The sequence below is a fragment of the Pseudophryne corroboree genome, chromosome 8 (assembly GCF_028390025.1).
Source record: "Pseudophryne corroboree isolate aPseCor3 chromosome 8, aPseCor3.hap2, whole genome shotgun sequence".
Taxonomy (NCBI): Eukaryota; Metazoa; Chordata; class Amphibia; order Anura; family Myobatrachidae; genus Pseudophryne; species Pseudophryne corroboree.
Genome location: NC_086451.1, coordinates 379,379,325 through 379,401,309, shown reverse-complemented (window position 1 = coordinate 379,401,309; position 21,985 = coordinate 379,379,325). Strand labels below are relative to the sequence as shown.

General features: G+C 47.6%; 1 protein-coding gene across 10 annotated transcripts; it reads left to right on the top strand.

Moving 5' to 3' along the window:
- Positions 1-12,987, top strand: FANCF (FA complementation group F). 10 transcript variants are annotated; one of them, XM_063937620.1, is made up of 5 exons: positions 373-626; positions 2,812-2,984; positions 10,572-10,647; positions 11,471-11,490; positions 11,711-12,987. In XM_063937620.1, exon 5 carries the CDS (start codon positions 11,729-11,731, stop codon positions 12,761-12,763), a length of 1,035 nt encoding a protein of 344 aa, XP_063793690.1. In that variant the 5' UTR covers positions 373-626; positions 2,812-2,984; positions 10,572-10,647; positions 11,471-11,490; positions 11,711-11,728; the 3' UTR covers positions 12,764-12,987. The 10 variants fall into 10 exon arrangements, with proteins under 10 accessions (XP_063793685.1, XP_063793684.1, XP_063793683.1 ...); XM_063937618.1 differs by having other exon boundaries at positions 374-626; positions 11,471-11,583; XM_063937615.1 differs by lacking the exons at positions 373-626; positions 10,572-10,647 and adding an exon at positions 1-97.
- The last annotated feature ends 8,998 nt before the right edge of the window (positions 12,988-21,985 follow it).

Genomic DNA, 21,985 nt, shown 5'->3' with positions numbered 1-21,985 from the left:
CATTTTAATTCCGGGCATGCAATTGGGGGTGTCCTGAGCACTGAGGCCGGTTAGTGTTGGTGATACGTCATCAGAATGCGACTCCAGAGTCTGGCGGGTGAGCTTTGCTGGTGGCGATAGAGGTAGAGAAACACAACAGTGTGTGTAGGAATGCTGTGCCCTAAACAAAGATGGCTGCCTGGGTTCTTATCGTGCAGTGTGACTGTGAACTTGGAGGCAACGATAGGAGAGCCTAGGCCCTACACACTTGGCGATATTCTGAAAGATATGAACGATCTCGTTCATAAATGAACGAGAACTCGTTCATATCTTTCAGTGTGGAGACTCCAGCGATGAACGATGCGCGTCCCCGCGCTCGTTCATCGCTGGTCTCCCGTCGGCTGTGCATGCAGGCCAATATGGACGATCTCGTCCATATTTGCCTGCACTTCAATGCAGCCGCGTGACGGGGGGAGTGAAGAAACTTCACTCCCCCCGTCACTGCCCCCCCGCCGCCGGGTCGCTCGTCGGCCGTATCCGCCGTCGGGCAGCTCGGCGGCGGGTCGGCCAGTGAGTAGGGCCCCACTTGTGTCTGTGACAGTTTAACCCCTATACTCCGCCCCTTCCTTCCCAATAGTAATACCTGAGTGAGTTGTTGTTTTTATTCGTTTCTTGTTTGATGAGGAAGAACAGTTTAGATAGTTAACCATATTAGTGTCCATACTTTCCAGTATTTCCCAGTTCCAGACAGTACGTTATCTTATTGTCTATAAAATGTAATTTTTTGAACTAGGTATGATTGATTAAAGCTGTTTATAATACACAATTATATAACCATAACAAAATAGAGTAGGTAATTCTGGGTGTTGTAGTTCACCATTGTTTGGGTGCAGTAAACCGAAAATTGCATGTGTAGGTGGGCGTGCCCAGTAGCAAAGTGCCCCTGTAAGATTACTGTGTATTGAAATGTTGGCAGCTGTAGAGGCACTTGCTAACTGGCAGTGGCACCACCAAGCTGTGACACCCTTATAGTTTGGTGATAGTAACAATGTCCTCAGCTGTTTTCTGTTGATTAGCTTATGGCCTAATTCCGCATGGGTTGTAGTTGTGTGAAAAATCGCACAACTACAGTCCTTTACACTGACGTGTAGGGGGACGCCCAGCACAGGCAAGTCCGCTCCGAATGCTGGGTTCTGAAGCCCGCACCACCACCCCCACCCCCGGTAACATGCTAGTGCTTCGCTCAGCAGTGAAGCACTCGCATGATTAGGGTTGCCCCCTGCATATGCAGGTGGGTGACAACGCGTTGGTCATGGCTGCGGACATGGACGCTGTGATATCACCCGCCCGGAACCAGATCTGGCGTGGGAGAAAAGGGCCCTACACACTGGCCGACTAGACTGCACGATATGAACGAGATACCGTTCATATCGTGCAGTGAGGAGGCTCCAGCGATGAACGATGCGTGGCCCCGCGCTCGTTCATCGCTGGTCCCCCGTCGGCTGTACATGCAGGCCAATATGGACGATCTCGTCCATATTTGCCTGCACTTCAATCCAGCCGGGTGACGGGGGGGAGTGAAGAAACTTCACTCCCCCCGTCACTGCCCCCCCGCTGCCGGCTCGCTCGTAGGCCGTATCCGCCGTCGGGCAGCTCGGCGGCGGATCGGCCAGTGTGTAGTGCCTATAAGCCGAATTACCAACCCAGAGTGGCTAAATTACTGCAGCTATTCATGCTGGTGTTTTTAAACTTATATGTACGTGAACATATGGTTTCTAGTAAAGATTGTGCTTTTCAAGATATTTCTGAGTGCATTCTCTGTTTGTCTCTCAATATATCAATGTTTAAAGCTCCGGTGCCCTCTGGAAAAGATTTGTATACAGTCTGCCAAGCAAGCAGCGGCACTCAGAGACTTATCTCAGTGATAAAACAGCGTGTGATTTATTCCATAACACAGCAGAAAATGGGCAAATGAAAAATAGCCTTTCTCTGCTGTGTTACGGAATAAATCACATGCTGTTTTCTTACTGAGATAAGTCTCCGAGTGCCGTTGCTTGCTTGGTACACTGTGTGTGTGTGTGTGTGTGTGTGTGTGTGTGTGTGTGTGTGTGTATGTGTGTGTATATATATATATATATATCACACACAGCACTCGCCACCCCAGAAGCGGGGCACTCACCACTCATAGGGTGGGGTGCACATAACCTCGGCACTCGCCACCCCAGAAGCGGGGTACATGACTGCACTTACCACTCATAGGGTGGGGTGCATGTAGCCCATGACCACATCGCTCAAATACATACAAACAGAAAACCCAGCACTTACCATAGCAAGCTCACTTATCCTCAACACATCAATAAATAAATATATCATAAATATATCATGTAATATGAAATAACGCTGCTTTATTAGCTCAACATTTCTGGTGTGTCACCCGTTGCCTGGAGTAAACAGAGTGATACACAAACATACATATTTATACTCGCATGCAGAACAAGGCATATGGTTGATATAAGGAACCCTGGGGCGATATGATAGGTCAACCCGGGGAATCCTCCAGCCTTTTATGGATCTTTGGCACTGTATAGAAGATTGGAGTACCTGGCATTGTACCGTAAGTGCCTCTTTTAACTCGGTAGTTCTATGTTGTAAAGAGGTTTCTTGGGTTAAATAGTTGTCCAACTGCCTTTTATATACATCAGTCGGATCTTTTCGGTAGCAATTGATACACTGCTGTATCCCCCATTTGTCGTAGGCGTTCTTTGTAAATCGCTAAGCACATCTTTGATTTTTATGCATTTTAAATATTGTTCACGTTTGTTTATATTGTAGCACTTTTGCACTTTGTGATGTTTGTGTCACCATGGTTACGGCATGATGTTCCCTGGTTGGCTCCGGATGATTCACGTCGTTTGATGACGTCACGGACCGGACGGAGCTGTGTTCCCGTGGCACAATCCCCCAGAGGCGGCTGATGTGGAGCGAATCCAGCCGGACACAATCAGGTAATTCTGCCTTGTTCTGTATGTGGGTATAAATATGTATGTTTGTGTATCACTCCGTTTACTCCTGACAGCGGGTAACATACCCGAGACATTGAGCTAATAAAGCAGCATTTCTTCATATTACATGAGTCTCGGAGTGCCACCACTCTGTCTGTTATATTGGATTCATTCTCTGGGGGGCACCCGAGCATACTAATGCCAACAAAGTGGGCAAGTGCCGGACCTAATCTTCTTATATATTAATGCAGCTATGTGGTGAGTTCTGGAAGCCGTCCTTGCAGGTTCCGGTATGAATGGTATGTTATGGTCGACAGTCATTAGGTCGACCACTATTGGTCGACACATGAAAGGTCGACGCATGAAAAGGTTGACATGTTGTTTTTTTAACCTTTTTTGGTGTCGTTTTCTGCGTAAAGTGACGGGGAACCCCAATTAGTGCACCGCGTCCCCTCACATGGCTCGTTTCACTCGCCATGCTTTGGGAAAGGTGCCTCGCTGCGCTCGGCACAGATTACCGTTCCCAATCGTAGTCCACATGGATCGTAAAGTATGGAAAGGTTCCCTAAAAGAAAAAAAATGAGAAAAACGCATGTCGACCTTTCATGTGTCGACCATTTTCATGTGTCGATCATGTCAATGTCGACTAATAGTGGTCGACCATAACATGGTCGACCATCCAAACGGATACCGTCCTTGCGATAGGTGGAGCTGCTGCTATAGCAATAGCCGAATCAGTGTGCGGGTGTAAGGAAATGCTTTTGCCTTTCTTACAATGAATATTAGCGATAGTTGCATTGGAAAATGAAGCAGAATATGGCATTGTATCTTATTGCCATATATTTATTATTATTTATTAAGTTTCTTATATAGCGCAGCAAATTTCGTTGCGCTTTACATACAGTATATGGGCAAAGAAGGAAGTTTTCCTCCATATGAGGCTGAATTTGCAGATGTGTATGGGAATTCTGTTTTCCCTACCTCTGCATCAACACCAGTGTTCACATTCAGAATGGCGTCATGGACAGTAGGTTGACATGTCAAATGTCAACTTTGTAAATGTCGTCAGTCGACATGCAGACCCTGCGGATTATATAGGCGAAGTGCGTATTCCTAACTTTAACCAGTGCCTAACCCTAATTTCTCTGACGTCCTAGTGGATGCTGGGGACTCCGTCAGGACCATGGGGAATAGCGGCTCCGCAGGAGACAGGGCACAAAAGTAAAAGCTTTAGGATCAGGTGGTGTGCACTGGCTCCTCCCCCTATGACCCTCCTCCAAGCCTCAGTTAGATTTTTGTGCCCGGCCGAGAAGGGTGCAATCTAGGTGGCTCTCCTAAAGAGCTGCTTAGAGTAAAAGTTTTGTTAGGTTTTTTATTTTCAGTGAGTCCTGCTGGCAACAGGCTCACTGCATCGAGGGACTTAGGGGAGAGAAGTGAACTCACCTGCGTGCAGGATGGATTGGCTTCTTAGGCTACTGGACACCATTAGCTCCAGAGGGAGTCGGAACACAGGTCTCACCCTGGGGTTCGTCCCGGAGCCGCGCCGCCGACCCCCTTGCAGATGCCGAAAAGTGAAGAGGTCCAGAAACCGGCGGCAGAAGACTTTTCAGTCTTCATAAGGTAGCGCACAGCACTGCAGCTGTGCGCCATTGTTGTCAGCACACTTCATAGCAGCGGTCACTGAGGGTGCAGGGCGCTGGGGGGGGGGGCGCCCTGGGCAGCAATGATAGTACCTTATTCTGGCTAAAAATACATCACATATAGCCCCTGGGGGCTATATGGATGTATTTAACCCCTGCCAGGTCTCAGAAAAACGGGAGAAGAAGCCCGCCGAAAAGGGGGCGGGGCCTATTCTCCTCAGCACACAGCGCCATTTTCCCTCACAGAAATGCTGGTGGGAAGGCTCCCAGGCTCTCCCCTGCACTGCACTACAGAAACAGGGTTAAAACAGAGAGGGGGGGCACTTATTTGGCGATATGACTATATATATTAAAATGCTATAAGGGAAAAACACTTATATAAAGGTTGTCCCTGTATAATTATAGCGTTTTTGGTGTGTGCTGGCAAACTCTCCCTCTGTCTCCCCAAAGGGCTAGTGGGGTCCTGTCCTCTATCAGAGCATTCCCTGTGTGTGTGCTGTGTGTCGGTACGTGTGTGTCGACATGTATGAGGACGATGTTGGTGAGGAGGCGGAGCAATTGCCTGTAATGGTGATGTCACTCTCTAGGGAGTCGACACCGGAATGGATGGCTTATTTAAGGAATTACGTGATAATGTCAACACGCTGCAAGGTCGGTTGACGACATGAGACGGCTGGCAAACCAATTAGTACCTGTCCAGGCGTCTCGAACACCGTCAGGGGCGTTAAAACGTCCTTTTACCTCAGTCGGTCGACACAGACACGGACACTGACTCCAGTGTCGACGGTGAAGAAACAAACGTATTTTCCTTTAGGGCCACACGTTACTTGTTAAGGGCAATGAAGGAGGTGTTACATATTTCTGATACTACAAGTACCACAAAAAAGGGTATTATGTGGAGTGTGAAAAAACTACCTGTAGTTTTTCCTGAATCAGATAAATTAAATGAAGTGTGTGATGATGCGTGGGTTTCCCCCGATAGAAAATTATTGGCGGTATACCCTTTCCCGCCAGAAGTTAGGGCGCGTTGGGAAACACCCCTTAGGGTGGATAAGGCGCTCACACGCTTATCAAAACAAGTGGCGGTACCGTCTCCAGATAGGGCCGCCCTCAAGGAGCCAGCTGATAGGAGGCTGGAAAATATCCTAAAAAGTATATACACACATACTGGTGTTATACTGCGACCAGCGATCGCCTCAGCCTGGATGTGCAGCGCTGGGGTGGCTTGGTCGGATTCCCTGACTGAAAATATTGATACCCTTGACAGGGACAGTATTTTATTGACTATAGAGCATTTAAAGGATGCATTTCTATATATGCGAGATGCACAGAGGGATATTTGCACTCTGGCATCAAGAGTAGGTGCGATGTCCATATCTGCCAGAAGTTGTTTATGGACACGACAGTGGTCAGGTGATGCAGATTCCAAACGGCACATGGAAGTATTGCCGTATAAAGGAGAAAAAGACAACGTCTTTTCAGCCTCAGTCCTTTCGTCCCCATAAGGGCAAGCGGGAAAAAGGCCAGTCATATCTGCCATGGGATAGAGGAAAGGGAAGAAGACTGCAGCAGGCAGCCCATTCCCAGAAACAGAAGCCCTCCACCGCTTCTGCCAAGTCCTCAGCATGACGCTGGGGCCGTACAAGCGGACTCAGGTGCGGTGGGGGGGGTCGTCTCAAGAGTTTCAGCACGCAGTGGGCTCACTCGCAAGTGGACCCCTGGATCCTACAAGTAGTATCCCAGGGGTACAGATTGGAAATTCGAGACGTCTCCCCCTCGCAGGTTCCTGAAGTCTGCTTTACCAACGTCTCCCTCCGACAGGGAGGCAGTAGTGGAAACAATTCACAAGCTGTATTCCCAGCAGGTGATAATCAAAGTACCCCTCCTACAACAAGGAAAGGGGTATTATTCCACACTATATTGTGGTACTGAAGCCAGACGGCTCGGTGAGACCTATTCTAAATCTGAAATAGTTGAACACTTACATACAAGGGTTCAAATCAAGATGGAGTCACTCAGAGCAGTGATAGCGAACCAGGAAGAAGGGGACTATATGGTGTCCCGGGACATCAGGGATGCTTACCTCCATGTCCCAATTTGCCCTTCTCACCAAGGGTACCTCAGGTTCGTGGTACAGAACTGTCACTATCAGTTTCAGACGCTGCCGGTTGGATTGTCCACGGCACCCCGGGTCCTTACCAAGGTAATGGCCGAAATGATGATTCTTCTTCAAAGAAAATGGACGATCTCCTGATAGGGGCAAGGTCCAGAGAACAGTTGGAGGTCGGAGTAGCACTATCTCAAGTAGTTCTACGACAGCACGGGTGGATTCTAAATATTCCAAAACCGCAGCTGTTTCCGACGACACGTCTGCTGTTCCTAGGGATGATTCTGGACACAGTCCAGAAAAAGGTGTTTCTCCCGGAGAAGAAAGCCAGGGAGTTATCCGAGCTAGTCAGGAACCTCCTAAAACCAGGAAAAGTGTCAGTGCATCATTGCACAAGGGTCCTGGGAAAAATGGTGGCTTCTTACGAAGCGATTCCATTCGGTAGATTTCACGCAAGAACTTTTCAGTGGGATCTGCTGGAAAAATGGTCCGGATCACATCTTCAGATGCATCAGCGGATAACCCTGTCTCCAAGGACAAGGGTGTTTCGTCTGCGGTGGCTGCAGAGTGCTCATCTACTAAAGGGCCGCAGATTCGGCATTCAGGACTGAGTCCTGGTGACCACGGATGCCAGCCTGAGAGGCTGGGGAGCAGTCACACAGGGAAAAAATTTCCAGGGAGTGTGATCAAGTCTGGAGACTTCTCTCCACATAAATATACTGGAGCTAAGGGCAATTTACAATGTTCTAAGCTTAGCAAGACCTCTGCTTCAAGGTCAGCCGGTATTGATCCAGTGGGACAACATCACGGCAGTCGCCCACGTAAACAGACAGGGCGGCACAAGAAGCAGGAGGGCAATGGCAGAAACTGCAAGGATTCTTCGCTGGGCGAAAAATCATGTGATAGCACTGTCAGCAGTGTTCATTCCGGGAGTGGACAACTGGGAAGCAGACTTCCTCAGCAGGCACGACCTCCACCCGGGAGAGTGGGGACTTCATCGGGAAGTATTCCACATGATTGTGAACCGTTGGGAAAGACCAAAGGTGGACATGATGGCGTCCCGCCTGAACAAAAAACTGGACAGGTATTGCGCCAGGTCAAGAGACCCTCAAGCAATATCTGTGGACGTTCTGGTAACACCGTGGGTGTACCAGTCGGTGTATGTGTTCCCTCCTCTGCTTCTCATAACCAAGGTACTGAGAATTATAAGACGTAGAGGAGTAAGAACTATACTCGTGGCTCCGGATTGGCCAAGAAGGACGTGGCACCCGGAACTTCAAGAAATGCTCACAGAGGACTCATGGCCTCTGCCGCTAAGAAGGGACTTGCTTCAGCAAGTACCAGGTCTGTTCCAAGACTTACCGCGGCTGCGTTTGACGGCATGGCGGTGGAACGCCAGATCCTAAGGGAAAAAGGCATTCCGGAAGAGGTCATTCCTACCCTGGTCAAAGCCAGGAAGGAGGTGACCGCAAAACATTATCACCACATGTGGCGAAAATATGTTGCGTGGTGTGAGGCCAGGAAGGCCCCACGAAGAAATTTCAACTCGGTCGATTCCTGCATTTCCTGCAAACAGGAGTGTCTATGGGCCTCAAATTGGGGTCCATTAAGGTTCAAATTTCGGCCCTGTCAATTTTCTTCCAGAAAGAATTGGCTTCAGTTCCTGAAGTCCAGAAGTTTGTCAAGGGAGTATTGCATATACAACCCCCTTTTTGTGCCTCCAGTGGCACTGTGGGATCTCAACGTAGTTCTGGGATTCCTCAAATCACATTTTAAACCGCTCAAATCTGTGGATTTGAAATATCTCGCATGAAAAGTGACCATGCTGTTGGCCCTGGCCTCGGCCAGGCGAGTGTCAGAATTGGCGGCTTTGTCTCACAAAAGCCATATCTGATTGTCCATTCGGACAGGGCAGAGCTGCGGACTCGTCCCCAGTTTCTTCCTAAGGTGGTGTCAGCGTTTCACCTGAACCAGCTTATTGTGGTACCTGCGGCTACTAGGGACTTGGAGGACTCCAAGTTGCTAGATGTTGTCAGGGCCCTGAAAATATAGGTTTCCAGGACGGCTGGAGTCAGGAAAACTGACTCGCTGTTATCCTGTATGCACCCAACAAACTGGGTGCTCTTGCTTCTAAGCAGACGATTGCTCGTTGGATTTGTAGCACATTTCAACTTGCACATTCTGTGGCAGGCCTGCCACAGCCTAAATCTGTCAAGGCCCATTCCACAAGGAAGGTGGGCTCATCCTGGGCGGCTGCCCGAGGGGTCTCGGCATTACAACTCTGCCGAGCAGCTACGTGGTCGGGGGAGAACACGTTTGTAAAATTCTACAAATTTGATACCCTGGCTAAAGAGGACCTGGAGTTCTCTCATTCGGTGCTGCAGAGTCATCCGCACTCTCCCGCCCGTTTGGGAGCTTTAGTATAATCCCCATGGTCCTGACGGAGTCCCCAGCATCCACTAGGACGTCAGAGAAAATAAGATTTTACTTACCGATAAATCTATTTCTCGTAGTCCGTAGTGGATGCTGGGCGCCCATCCCAAGTGCGGATTGTCTGCAATACTTGTACATAGTTATTGTTACAAAAATCGGGTTATTATTGTTGTGAGCCATCTTTTCAGAGGCTCCGCTGTTATCATGCTGTTAACTGGGTTCAGATCACAGGTTGTACAGTGTGATTGGTGTGGCTGGTATGAGTCTTACCCGGGATTCAAAATCCTTCCTTATTGTGTACGCTCGTCCGGGCACAGTATCCTAACTGAGGCTTGGAGGAGGGTCATAGGGGGAGGAGCCAGTGCACACCACCTGATCCTAAAGCTTTTACTTTTGTGCCCTGTCTCCTGCGGAGCCGCTATTCCCCATGGTCCTGACGGAGTCCCCAGCATCCACTACGGACTACGAGAAATAGATTTATCGGTAAGTAAAATCTTATTTGCAGCCTTGTGCAAAAATAAGCTGTGGACATTCTGTTGTCAATGGGCCTGATTCTGATTTGTTAGTAAAACAAAAAAGTGACTTTGGGGTATATTCAATTGAAGTCGAAAGCTGCCGTCTGTCGAAAAGACCGCAGTTTTCAACTGTTTTAGGTCGGAAGGGGTTCCGACCTATTCAATCTAGCCCCAAATTATTCGACAAGTTGAGGAATTCGACTTGTTGAAAAGTACGTGGATCGGCGGAATAGCTGCCGATTCACGTGCTTGTGTCCAAAATGGGGCCCCCTTTTTCGATCATCTCAATTCGACTTTAAAAAAAAGCTGAAGTGAGATGCGGGAGCAGAGACCGGGAGAGCCGCGGGCAGACGGAGAGCAGCGCTGGAGGATGTCACAGCCGCCGCTCACAGCAGCATCCACCTGGCTCCAGCAAGCGAGACCTCACTTGCTGGAGCTGGGTGGACGCTGCCGTGATCGGTGGCTGTGATGCGGGGATGGGGAAAGGGGGCTCGGGGAGAGGCAGAGAGACGGGGACGGGGGGTGACGGGGAAGAGCCGTGGGCAGAAGGGGGAGAGCAGCGCTACAGCAGCGGCTATGTAGCTGCTGCTGTAGCGCTGCACTCCCCAGTCTGCCCTCGGCTCTCCCCTGTCTCAGCTCCCGCATCTCAATTCGGCTTTTTTAAAAGTCGGATTGAGATGACATTGAATAGCCCAGGTCGGATCCTTTCCGACAAATGAATGTGGGAATGGATCCGACTTCAATTGAATATACCCCTTTGTATCTGGAACAAACCATGTTGCCAAGCAAGCAGATTTAATGAATTTTTTTTTGTGCAGGGTAAATACTGGCTGTTTTTGCATGTAGCCCCCTAATGCTGGACAGCTTTATTTTTACACTGCAATTTCGATTTCAGTTTGGATGCACCACACCTAAATATCTCTGCACATGTTACATCTGCCCCACCTGCAGTGCAGCATGGTTTTGCCCAGGTGAGTAGTTACTTTCTTTTTTCTTTTTTTCCAAATTAGAATCAGATCCAATATTCACAATGTCAACTTTTTGTCATTGTCGTCATATTGAATGTCTGTCAAAGTTGACATTCAGACCGTATTGACATCATGAACGTATAACATTTGTGTATATTGATAGTCATGCTAAACACATTTGCTGATAGGTGCAGACTATTATAAGACAGATATACACTGTGTGTGTGTGTATGCTATTGCACACGCTATACTGTTCCAGGGGGGATGCGGTCAAGATCCCGCCGGACAGAATCCCGGCGGTCGAAATACCGACGCCGGAATCCCGACTGGCACAATCCTGACATATTCTCCCTCCGTGGGTATCCACGACACCCATAGAGGGAGAATAAAATAGTGTGCCGAGCTAAAATAGGCACCGTGCCCGCAGCGTGGCGAGCCCGCAAGGGGCTGCGTTCCACTCGCCACCCCTGTCGGGATTGTGTGGTCGGGATTTCGGCGTCGGGATTTCGACCGCCGGGATCCCGTCCAGCGGGATTTAGTACTGATCCCGTTCCAGGGTAAGGACATTGCTGTGCGTGCTATTATAATTATGGATAGATACTTTGAATTGTATTGGTATAGCTATTTGTCTCCTTTATTAACCTCAATAGAGCTAGTATGCACCATTAGATAACTGTATTGGCTTGTACATGTTGAAGCTTTTACTAAAAGCTTATGATTCCAGTTTCCTTCTCTGGAGTTTTGACTGCGTACTTAGATAATCAGGCAATTTATTATTTGAATTTCCTTAGCTTATTCTACATCTCCATGTTTTTCTCTTCAATAGAAATACTTGGATCCAGACAGGTCAGTTAACACCTGTGCCTGATAATACAAAACCATAGCTGAAAACCATAGAAGGAAGATAGAATCACAGAGCAGTGTGTGTACTATGGAGATGTGAGCAGAAATCAACTACCGTAGTGGAACGATATGTTTGCGGCAATTATGTTGTTGTCTTCTGCAGTAAACTGTAATGTCTACATTGTCCACGTTTTACATACTTGTCAATTTCTCTGTGATTTAGGTAAAGCATCACCGCACCATGGCTGGGAAGTTGAAGACCATGTTGGAACATTTAGACCACTTTATTGAGGTCCTTGTCTTGACCCGAAGTGTTCATGTCAAAGACTGGGATGTCCTTAATGTACAGAGAGCCCTTGAGTGGGGAAGTTATTTTCAACATGTCCACCATAAGTTCAAGTACAATGTTTCCCTCAGAAATGTTATTGATGATCATCTTATGGTAAAAAATGAGGAACTTCGTGTTATCATGAAGAATTACCAACCCATAACATTTAATGACCTTGGAAAAGGCAAGGTGATTCTTTGTATGTCTCTTCTCCAGAACAATGCTGTTTCCATTCATGTATTCAAGTATCTAGTTGAGCTGCTCCGAGATTCTAATTCCAAGGACATCGAGTCTTTGGGTCTACACCACATCATATCACAGAAAGTTGCTTCAGATCTCTTCCTCTCTCTTCCCCTTTTAGTTTTCAATGAACCATTTGGTAACCCTGTAGTAACAACCCAAGCTGAAATACTGAAGAGCAGCCTGGAAGGCAGATTGAAGGTATTGGAAGATAACCAGAAGTTGTCAGTTCTCTCAGATGTTCTTGTTGGGATTTCCCGTCCACTTGTCTACCACCTCATAGCAGCTATGTTGGTGTCTGATAATGCATTGAGCTCTCAGCAGCAGGACATGTTGTCTAAGCTGCTTCTGGACTGGCTTCTGTCAAATGATGTTACGTGGACTGGCTTCTGCCTAAATGTAAGTTGCGGGGTCCTGGCAAGTTTAAGTTTTAGGTGCTCCAAGTTCAGGAGTGCCTATTTGGATAAATTATGTCAGCTGGGTGGTGGTATGGAGCAAGACATCTCTTCTGGAAGATGGGTTAGTAATGCTCCAGCACTGTCTTTTGATGGTCTAATACAACATTTTAGGAGCCTTTTGAAAGTATCTGAGGATCTCAAAGACTCTACATTAACCAGACTTCAGACACTGAAAAGTCAGGATGGGGATTATGACGTGCCTGGAATCAGTATATGGACTGATTTATTAATTGAAATACATAAGTCCTAACATTTTGTAGAGGTAATTTTTCTTTAGAGCCCATTTGTTACTTTGGAGAGACAAATCTATTTACCTGCCAAACTCTCTCAATTGCATAACACTTTAAAATTGATGGAACAATTCTGTTATATAATAAGCATAACTTTAATATTATTTATTTTAAATTTGTAACTGCCAATGTAATGGATGTATATAATTTTTATATATGGATATAATAAACACAGTTTACCACACACTAAGTGATAAGGAGTGAAATGATGGACCAGGTACCATATATATCACAGACACATTGGTGATGCTCTGCCTGCCCTTCCTTATCTAGTTAGGGCTCCCTGGTTCTTGTATGTCTGAATTGAATTTAATGTGATCCCTGATCTTGTATTTCTTCTGACTTTTCATCCAAGTAGTGAGTACATCTCAACTGTACAGCAGGATTTTGAGTTCTGTTATCAAGCTGAGAAGCTAGAAAGAAGCTCATGGTGAAGGTAGAATGTTAAGAGCAAAATCATTCATAGGGGGTCGATTCAATTCACCGACAGTTGAATAGCGCCAGGAGTTAGCTCCCATCGCTATTCAATTCAGCTCAAGTTAAGTCGGCGAAGGCTCCTTCTCCTGGACTTAACAGGTTGAATTGTCGGGAGAACAGGAATTCTCCGACTTAACTCCCCGCCGCAATGCTGATTTCCGACAGAATCAGCCTCGCGCCGGCCGTGCGGCAGCACTTTTGTCGGATTTCTTCTCTCATCCCCCGGGGGTGAGAGAAGAATTCCCGACAATTGAGGGTCACTTGTCGCTGTATGCTCCCGGCGCTATTCAACTGTCGGTGAATTGAATCGACCCCATAATATTTTTCACATTTGGGCACCATATCATGGTGATCTTACAGATGTGCAATTACACGGGGATACCGTCAATTTACCTACAATCAAAATCCCGACAACCATTGACCCACGGTCAAAATCCCGACATGGTCAAAATACCGACAAGGTCAAAATACCAACATTTAAAATGTTGACTGGTCAAAAAGTCGACATGAGTTTTTCATGATTTTTTTAATGGAAACAGACTTGTTCATACTTTACTATCCCAGTGGACGTGAAGGGGGAATATAATTGTGTGCCCGAAGCCCGCTCGCCATGCGAGGGGACGCGGTGTACTTATACGGTGTCCATGTTGACCTATGTCGAGATACACACGAAAATAAATATGAAAACTTGTGTCAACTTTTTGACCTGTCGACATTTTAATGTCGACATGTTGACCTGGTCGGTATTTTAAATGTCTGTATTTTGACCTTGTCGGGATTTTGACCGTCGGTCAATTGTTGTCGGGATTTTGATTGTAGGTATTTCATACTAAACCCATTACAAGGTGTCATTATGTCCCATTAAAAGTATAGAAAGGGTTCCATGTAGATACCATCTCACATATTCTGTCCTTATTACTAAGGTAAAAGTGTTAATCTCGAGCTACATCTGATCATTACTGTGAGACTCAAACAAAATTAGCAGTTACTAATAAAGAAAGTGGTTCATTTTAAGTATATACTGGTGAAACTCAGAAAATTAGAATATCGTGCAAAAGTTAATTTATTTCAGTAATTCAATTTAAAAGGTGAAACTAATATATTTTCTCTGACATCCAAAGTGGATGCTGGGACTCCGTAAGGACCATGGGGAATAGCGGCTCCGCAGGAGACTGGGCACAACTAAAGAAAGCTTTAGGACTACCTGGTGTGCACTGGCTCCTCCCACTATGACCCTCCTCCAGACCTCAGTTAGAATCTTGTGCCCGGCTGAGCTGGATGCACACTAGGGGCTCTCCTGAGCTCCTAGAAAGAAAGTATATTTTAGGTTTTTTATTTTACAGTGAGATCTGCTGGCAACAGACTCACTGCAGCGAGGGACTAAGGGGAGAAGAAGCGAACCTACCTAACTGGTGGTAGCTTGGGCTTCTTAGGCTACTGGACACCATTAGCTCCAGAGGGATCGACCACAGGACCCGACCTCGATGTTCGGTCCCGGAGCCGCGCCGCCGGCCACCTTGCAGAGCCAGAAGCAAGAAGTGTTCCGGAAAATCGGCGGCAGAAGACTTCTGTCTTCAACAAGGTAGTGCACAGCACTGCAGCTGTGCGCCATTGCTCCTCATGCACACCTCACACTCCGGTCACTGATGGGTGCAGGGCGCTGGGGGGGGGGGGGCGCCCTGAGGGCAATATAATACACCTTGGCTGGCAAATCATCACAATATATAGTCCCAGGGCTATATATGTGATAAATTACCCCTGCCAGAATCCATGAAAAAAGCGGGAGAAAAGTCCGCCGAAAAAGGGGCGGGGCTATCTCCCTCAGCACACTGGCGCCATTTTTTCTTTACAGTGCAGCTGGAAGACAGCTCCCCAGGCTCTCCCCTGTAGTTTTCAGGCTCAAAGGGTTAAAAAGAGAGGGGGGGGCACTAAATTTAGGCGCAATATGTGTATACAAGCAGCTATTGGGGGAAAAATCACTCAGTTATAGTGTTAATCCCTGCATTATATAGCGCTCTGGTGTGTGCTGGCATACTCTCTCTCTGTCTCCCCAAAGGACTTTGTGGGGTCCTGTCCTCAGTCAGAGCATTCCCTGTGTGTGTGCGGTGTGTCGGTACGGCTGTGTCGACATGTTGGATGAGGAAGGTTACGTGGAGGCGGAGCAGAGGCCGATAAATGGGATGTCGCCCCCTGTGGGGCCGACACCAGAGTGGATGGATAGGTGGAAGGTATTAACCGACAATGTCAACTCCTTACATAAAAGGCTTGATGACGTAACAGCTGTGGGACAGCCGGCTTCTCAGCCCGCGCCTGCCCAGGCGTCTCAAAGGCCATCAGGGGCTCAAAAAAACGGCCGTTACCTCAGATGGCAGACACAGATGTCGGCACGGAGTCTGACTCCAGTGTCGACAAGGTTGAGACATATACACAATCCACTAGGAACATCCGTTGCATGATCTCGGCAATAAAAAATGTGTTACACATTCTGACATGAACCCAAGTACCACATAAAAGGGGTTTTATGTTTGGGGAGAAAAAGCAGCCAGTGTTTTGTTCCCCCATCAGATGAGTGAATGAAGTGTGTAAAGAGCGTGGGTTCCCCCGATAAGAAAATGGTAATTTCTAAAAAGTTACTGCTGGCGTACCCTTTCCCGCCAGAGGATAGGTCACGTTGGGAGATATCCCCTAGGGTGGATAAGGCGCTCACACGTTTGTCAAAAAAGGTGGCACTGCCGTCTTGGGATACGGTCACTTTGAAGGAGCCTGCTGATAAAAAGCAGGAGACTATCCTGAAGTCTGTATATACACACTCAGGTACTATACTGAGACCTGCATTTGCCTCAGCATAAATAGTGCTGCTGCAGCGTGGTCTGATACCCTGTCAGATAATATTAATACCCTAGACAGGGATAATATTTTGCTAACATAGAGCATATTAAAGACGTCGTCTTATATATGAAGGATGCACAGAGGGATATTTTCCGGCTGGCATCCAGAATTAATGCAATGTCCATTCTGCCAGGAGGGTATTAGAGACCCGGCAGTGGACAGGTGATGCTGCCTTTAAAAGGCACATGGAGATTCTGCCTTATAAGGGTGAGGAATTGTTTGGGGATGGTCTCTGGGACCTCGTATCCACAGCAACAGCTGGGAAGAAAAATTTTTACCTCAGGTTTCCTCACAGCCTAAGAAAGCACCGTATTTTCAGGTACAGTCCTTTCGGCTTCAGAAAAGCAAGCGGGTCAAAGGCTCTTCCTTTCTGCACAGAGACAAGGGAAGAAGGAAAAAGCTGCACCAGACAGCCAGTTCCCAGGATCAAAAATCTTCCCCCGCTTCCTCTGAGTCCACCGCATGACGCTGGGGCTCCACAGGTGGAGACAGGTGCGGTGGGGGCGCGTCTCGGGAACTTCAGGGACCAGTAGGCTTGCCCACAGGTGGATCCCTAGGTTCTGCAAGTAGTATCACAGGGATACAGGCTGGAGTTCGAGGCGACTCCCCCTCACCGTTACCTCACATCAGCCTTGTCTGCTGCCCTCGGAGAAAGGGAGGTAGTACTGGCGGCAATTCACAAGCTGTACTTCCAGCAGGTGAAATCAAGGTACCCCTCCTTCAACAAGGCCGGGGTTACCATTCCAAAATGTTGTGGTACCGAAACCAGACGGTTCGGTGAGACCCATTCTAAAATTGAAATCCTTGAACACTTATATACGAAGGTTCAAGTTCAAAATGGAATCGCTCAGGGCGATTATTGCAAGCCTGGAGAATTTCATGGTATCACTGGACATCAAGGATGCTTACCTGTATGTCCCTATTTACCCTCTTCACCAGGAGTACCTCAAAATTGTGGTACAGGATTGTCATTACCAATTCCAGACGTTGCCGTTGGTCTGTCCCCGGCACCGAGGGTATTTACCAAGGTAATGGCCGAAATAATTATCCCGTACTTGGACGATCTCCTTATAAAGGCGAGGTCCAGGGAGCAGTTGTTCGTCGGAGTAGCACTATCTCGGGAAGTGCTACAACAGCACGGCTGGATTCTGAATATTCCAAAGTCGCAGCTGGTTCCTACGACGCGTCTACTGTTCCTGGGTATGGTTCTGGACACAGAACAGGATAAAAAGGGTTTCTCCCGGAGGAGAAGTCCAAGGAGTTGTCGTCTCTGGACAGAGACCTCCTAATACAAATACAGGTGTCGGTGCATCAATGCACGCGAGCCCTGGGAAAGATGGTAGCTTCTTACGAAGAAATTCCATTCGTCAGGTCCCATGCAAGGATTTTCCAGTGGGTTCTGTTGGACAAGTGGTCCGGGTCGCATCTTCAGATGCATCGGCGGATAACCCTGTCTCCAAGGGCCAGGGTGTCGCTGTTGTGGTGGCTGCAGAGTGCTCATCTTCTAGGGGGCCGCATATTCGGCATACAGGACTGGGTCCTGGTGACCACGGATGCCAGCCTTCGAGGCTGGGGGGCAGTCACACAGGGAAGAAACTTCCAAGGACTATGGAAAAGTCAGGAGACTTCCCTACACATAAATATTCTGGAACTAAGGGCCATTTACAAGGCCCTAAGTCAGGCTAGACCCCTGCTTCAACACCGGCCGGTGCTGATCCAGTCAGACAACATCACGGCGGTCGCTCATGTAAACCGACAGGGCGGCACAAGAAGCAGGATGGCGATGGCAGAAGCCACAAGGATTCTCCGATGGGCGGAAAATCATGTGTTAGCACTGTCAGCAGTGTTCATTCCCGGAGTGGACAACTGGGAAGCAGACTTTCTCAGCAGACACGACCTCCACCCGGGAGAGTGGGGACTTCATCCAGAAGTCTTCCACATGATTGTACACCGTTGGGAAAGGCCACAGGTGGACATGATGGCGTCCCGCCTCAACAAAAAGCTACAAAGATATTGCGCCAGGTCAAGGGACCCACAGGCGATAGCTGTGGACGCTCTGGTAACACCGTGGGTGTACCAGTCGGTGTATGTGTTCCCTTCTCTGCCTCTCTTACCCAGGGTAATGAGAATAATAAGAAGGAGAGGAGTAAGAACTATACTCATTGTTCCGGATTGGCCAAGAAGAGCTTGGTACCCAGAACTCCAAGAAATGATCTCAGAGGACCCATGGCCTCTGCCGCTCAGACAGGACCTGCTGCAGCAGGGGGCCTGTCTGTACCAAGACGTACCGCGGCTGCGTTTGACGGCATGGCGGTTGAACGCCGGATCCTGAAGGAAAAGGGCATTCCGGAGGAAGTTATCCCTACGCTAATTAAAGCTAGGAAAGAAGTGAACGCAAACCATTATCACCGCATATGGCGGAAGTATGTTGCGTGCTGTGAGGCCAGGAAGGCCCCAAAGGAGGAATTTCAGCTAGGTCGATTTCTGCACTTCCTACAGTCAGGGGTGTCTATGGGCCTAAAATTGGGTTCCATTAAGGTCCAGATTTCGGCTCTATCGATTTTCTTCCAAAATAGAACTGGCTTCACTGCCTGAAGTTCAGACTTTTGTTACGGGAGTGCTGCATAGTCAGCCCCCGTTTGTGCCTCCAGTGGCACCGTGGGATCTCAACGTGGTGTTGGATTTCCTGAAGTCGCATTGGGTTGAGCCACTTAAATCCGTGGAGCTACAATACCTCCCGTGGAAAGTGGTCATGCTGTTGGCCTTGGCGTCGGCCAGGCGTGTATCAGAATTGGCGGCTTTGTCATGCAAAAGCCCTTATCTGATTTTTTTATATGGATAAGGCGGAATTGAGGACTCGTTCCCAATTCCTTTCTAAGGTGGTATCAGTTTTTCATGTGAACCAACCTATTGTGGTGCCTGCGGCTACTTGGGACTTGGAGGATTCCAAGTTACTGGACGTAGTCAGGGCCCTGGAAAGTATGTTTCCAGGACAGGCTGGAGTCAGGAAAACTGACTCGCTATTTATCCTGTATGCACCCAACAACTGGGTGCTCCTGCTTCTAAGCAGACTATTGCTCGATGGATCTGTAGCACGATTCAACTTGCACATTCTGCGGCTGGACTACCGCACCCTAAATCTGTAAAAGCCCATTCCACGAGGAAAGTGGGCTCTTCTTGGGCGGCTGCCCGAGGGGTCTCGGCTTTACAAATTTGCCGAGCTGTTACTTGGTCGGGTTCAAACATTTTTGCAAGAGTCTACAAGTTTGATACCCTGGCTGAGGAGGACCTAGAGTTTGCTCATTCGGTGCTGCAGAGTCATCCGCACTCTCCCGCCCGTTTGGGAGCTTTGGTATAATCCCCATGGTCCTTACGGAGTCCCAGCATCCACTTAGGACGTCAGAGAAAATAAGATTTTACTCACCGGTAAATCTATTTCTCGTAGTCCGTAGTGGATGCTGGGCGCCCATCCCAAGTGCGGATTGTCTGCAATACTTGTTTATAGTTATTGCCTAACTAAAGGGTTATTGTTGAGCCATCTGGTTGAGAGGCTCAGTTATATTTCATACTGTTAACTGGGTATAGTATCACGAGTTATACGGTGTGATTGGTGTGGCTGGTATGAGTCTTACCTGGGATTCAAAATCCTTCCTTATTGTGTCAGCTCTTCCGGGCACAGTATCCTAACTGAGGTCTGGAGGAGGGTCATAGTGGGAGGAGCCAGTGCACACCAGGTAGTCCTAAAGCTTTCTTTAGTTGTGCCCAGTCTCCTGCGGAGCCGCTATTCCCCATGGTCCTTACGGAGTCCCAGCATCCACTACGGACTACGAGAAATAGATTTACCGGTGAGTAAAATCTTATTATATAGACTCAGTACATGCAAAGTGAGATATTTCAAGCCTTTATTTGTTATAGTTTTGATGATTGTGGCTTACAGTTTAAGATTACCCCAAATCCAAAATCTCAGAAAATTAGAATATTACATAAAATCAATAAAAAAAAGGATTTTAAATACAGAAATGTCAGCCCTCTGAAAAGTATAATCATGCATATGTACTCAGTACTTGGTTTGGGCCCCTTTTGCATGAATTACTGTCTCAATCCTAACCCGGTCAAACCAACAGAACTCGGATGAACCATCAGACTAATATGATTTGGCATCCTTATGAATTAAATCACGTTTCACTACTACACGTTCCATTGTTGACAAAATTAACCCTAATCCCTAGTTTTCCTTTCTGTTAAGTTATATTTTTCTGTGCAGAGTAAATACTAGCTGCTTTTGAATGTAACCCATAAATGCTTGGTAGCTTTATTTTTATACTGCAATTTAGATTTCAGTTTGAACAAACCCCACCCAAATCTAAATCTGTCTGTATATGTTAGATATGCCCCACCTGCAATGCAACATGGTTTAGCCCAGATGCTTGCTTTTTTTTTTTGCTTTACTTACAAACATGAATCAAGCCCTTTGTATAGTCCCACAAAGTTCCTGCACAAAAAGTGCCACCTGTAATCTTGCCAGTTCCGATGCGTGTGTCACCTCAGAGAGGGGATAAAGAAGAGACTAATATTGTACTGTGTGTTCTGTAAATGTAAATTTACAGATTTATTTAAAGAAAAATGTAGCAATTACGTTCTTATTTATTGTTCAGAAAACAAAATATGTTTGAAGCTGGATCTTATATAATATTTCTCTTACGTCCTAGAGGATGCTGGGGTCCATTTTAGTACCATGGGGTATAGACGGGTCCACTAGGAGTCATGGGCACTTTAAGAGATTAATAGTGTGGGCTGGCTCCTCCCTCTATGCCCCTCCTACCAGACTCAGTTTAGAAAATGTGTCCGGAGGAGCCGGTCACAGCTAGGGGAGCTCTTAGGAGTTTTCTTCGTTTTTTTTGTTTTAAAAGAGCAGGGGTGGCCAACCAATCAGAATCAAAGAGCCAGAAAAGATCCATAGGCAAGGGCAAAAGCCACTATCATGCATCACAAAGCCACGCCCCATTTTTGTGCACACACCTTTCGGTATGACGTTTGTAGGAGTGTGACCTTGTGTCATAACCCCTGTTAGTCATGTTGTACAGTGCCACATACATATCAAAATGCCAAAAAATGGGTGCCCACACAGTGCCAGATACATATATGCCCCAACAGTGCCAGATACACATGTCCCCACAGTGCCAGATACACATGTCCCCACAGTGCCAGATAAATACATGCCCCCACAGTGCCAGATACATATATGCCCCCAGTACCAGATACACATGTCCCCACAGTGCAAAATACATATATGCCCCACAGTGCAAGATACATATATTCCCCACAGTGCAAAATACATATATTCCCCACAGTGCCAAATACATGTATGCCCCCACAGTGCCGAATACATGTATGCCACCACAGTGCCGAATACATATGCCCCACAGTGCCAAATACACATGTCCCCACAGTGCCAGATACATATATGCCCCCAATGCCAGGTACACATGCCCACACAGTGCCAGATATACCCCCAGTGCCAGATACACATGTCCCCACAGTGCCAGATATGCCCCCAGTGCAGATACACATGCCTCCACAGTGCCAGATATGCCCCCAGTGCAGATACACATGCCCCCACATTGCCAGAAATGTCCCCAGTGCAGATACACATGCCTCCACAGCTCCTCCCAGAAGTGCCAGATATGCCTCCAGTGCTGATACACATGTCCCCACAGTGCCTCACCCCCCCCCCCCCCCCCCCAAAAAAAAAGTGCTGCTTACCGCGCTGCTCAGCTGCTGCTGTGAGGGGAAGGAGAGAGCAGCGTGCACCTCTC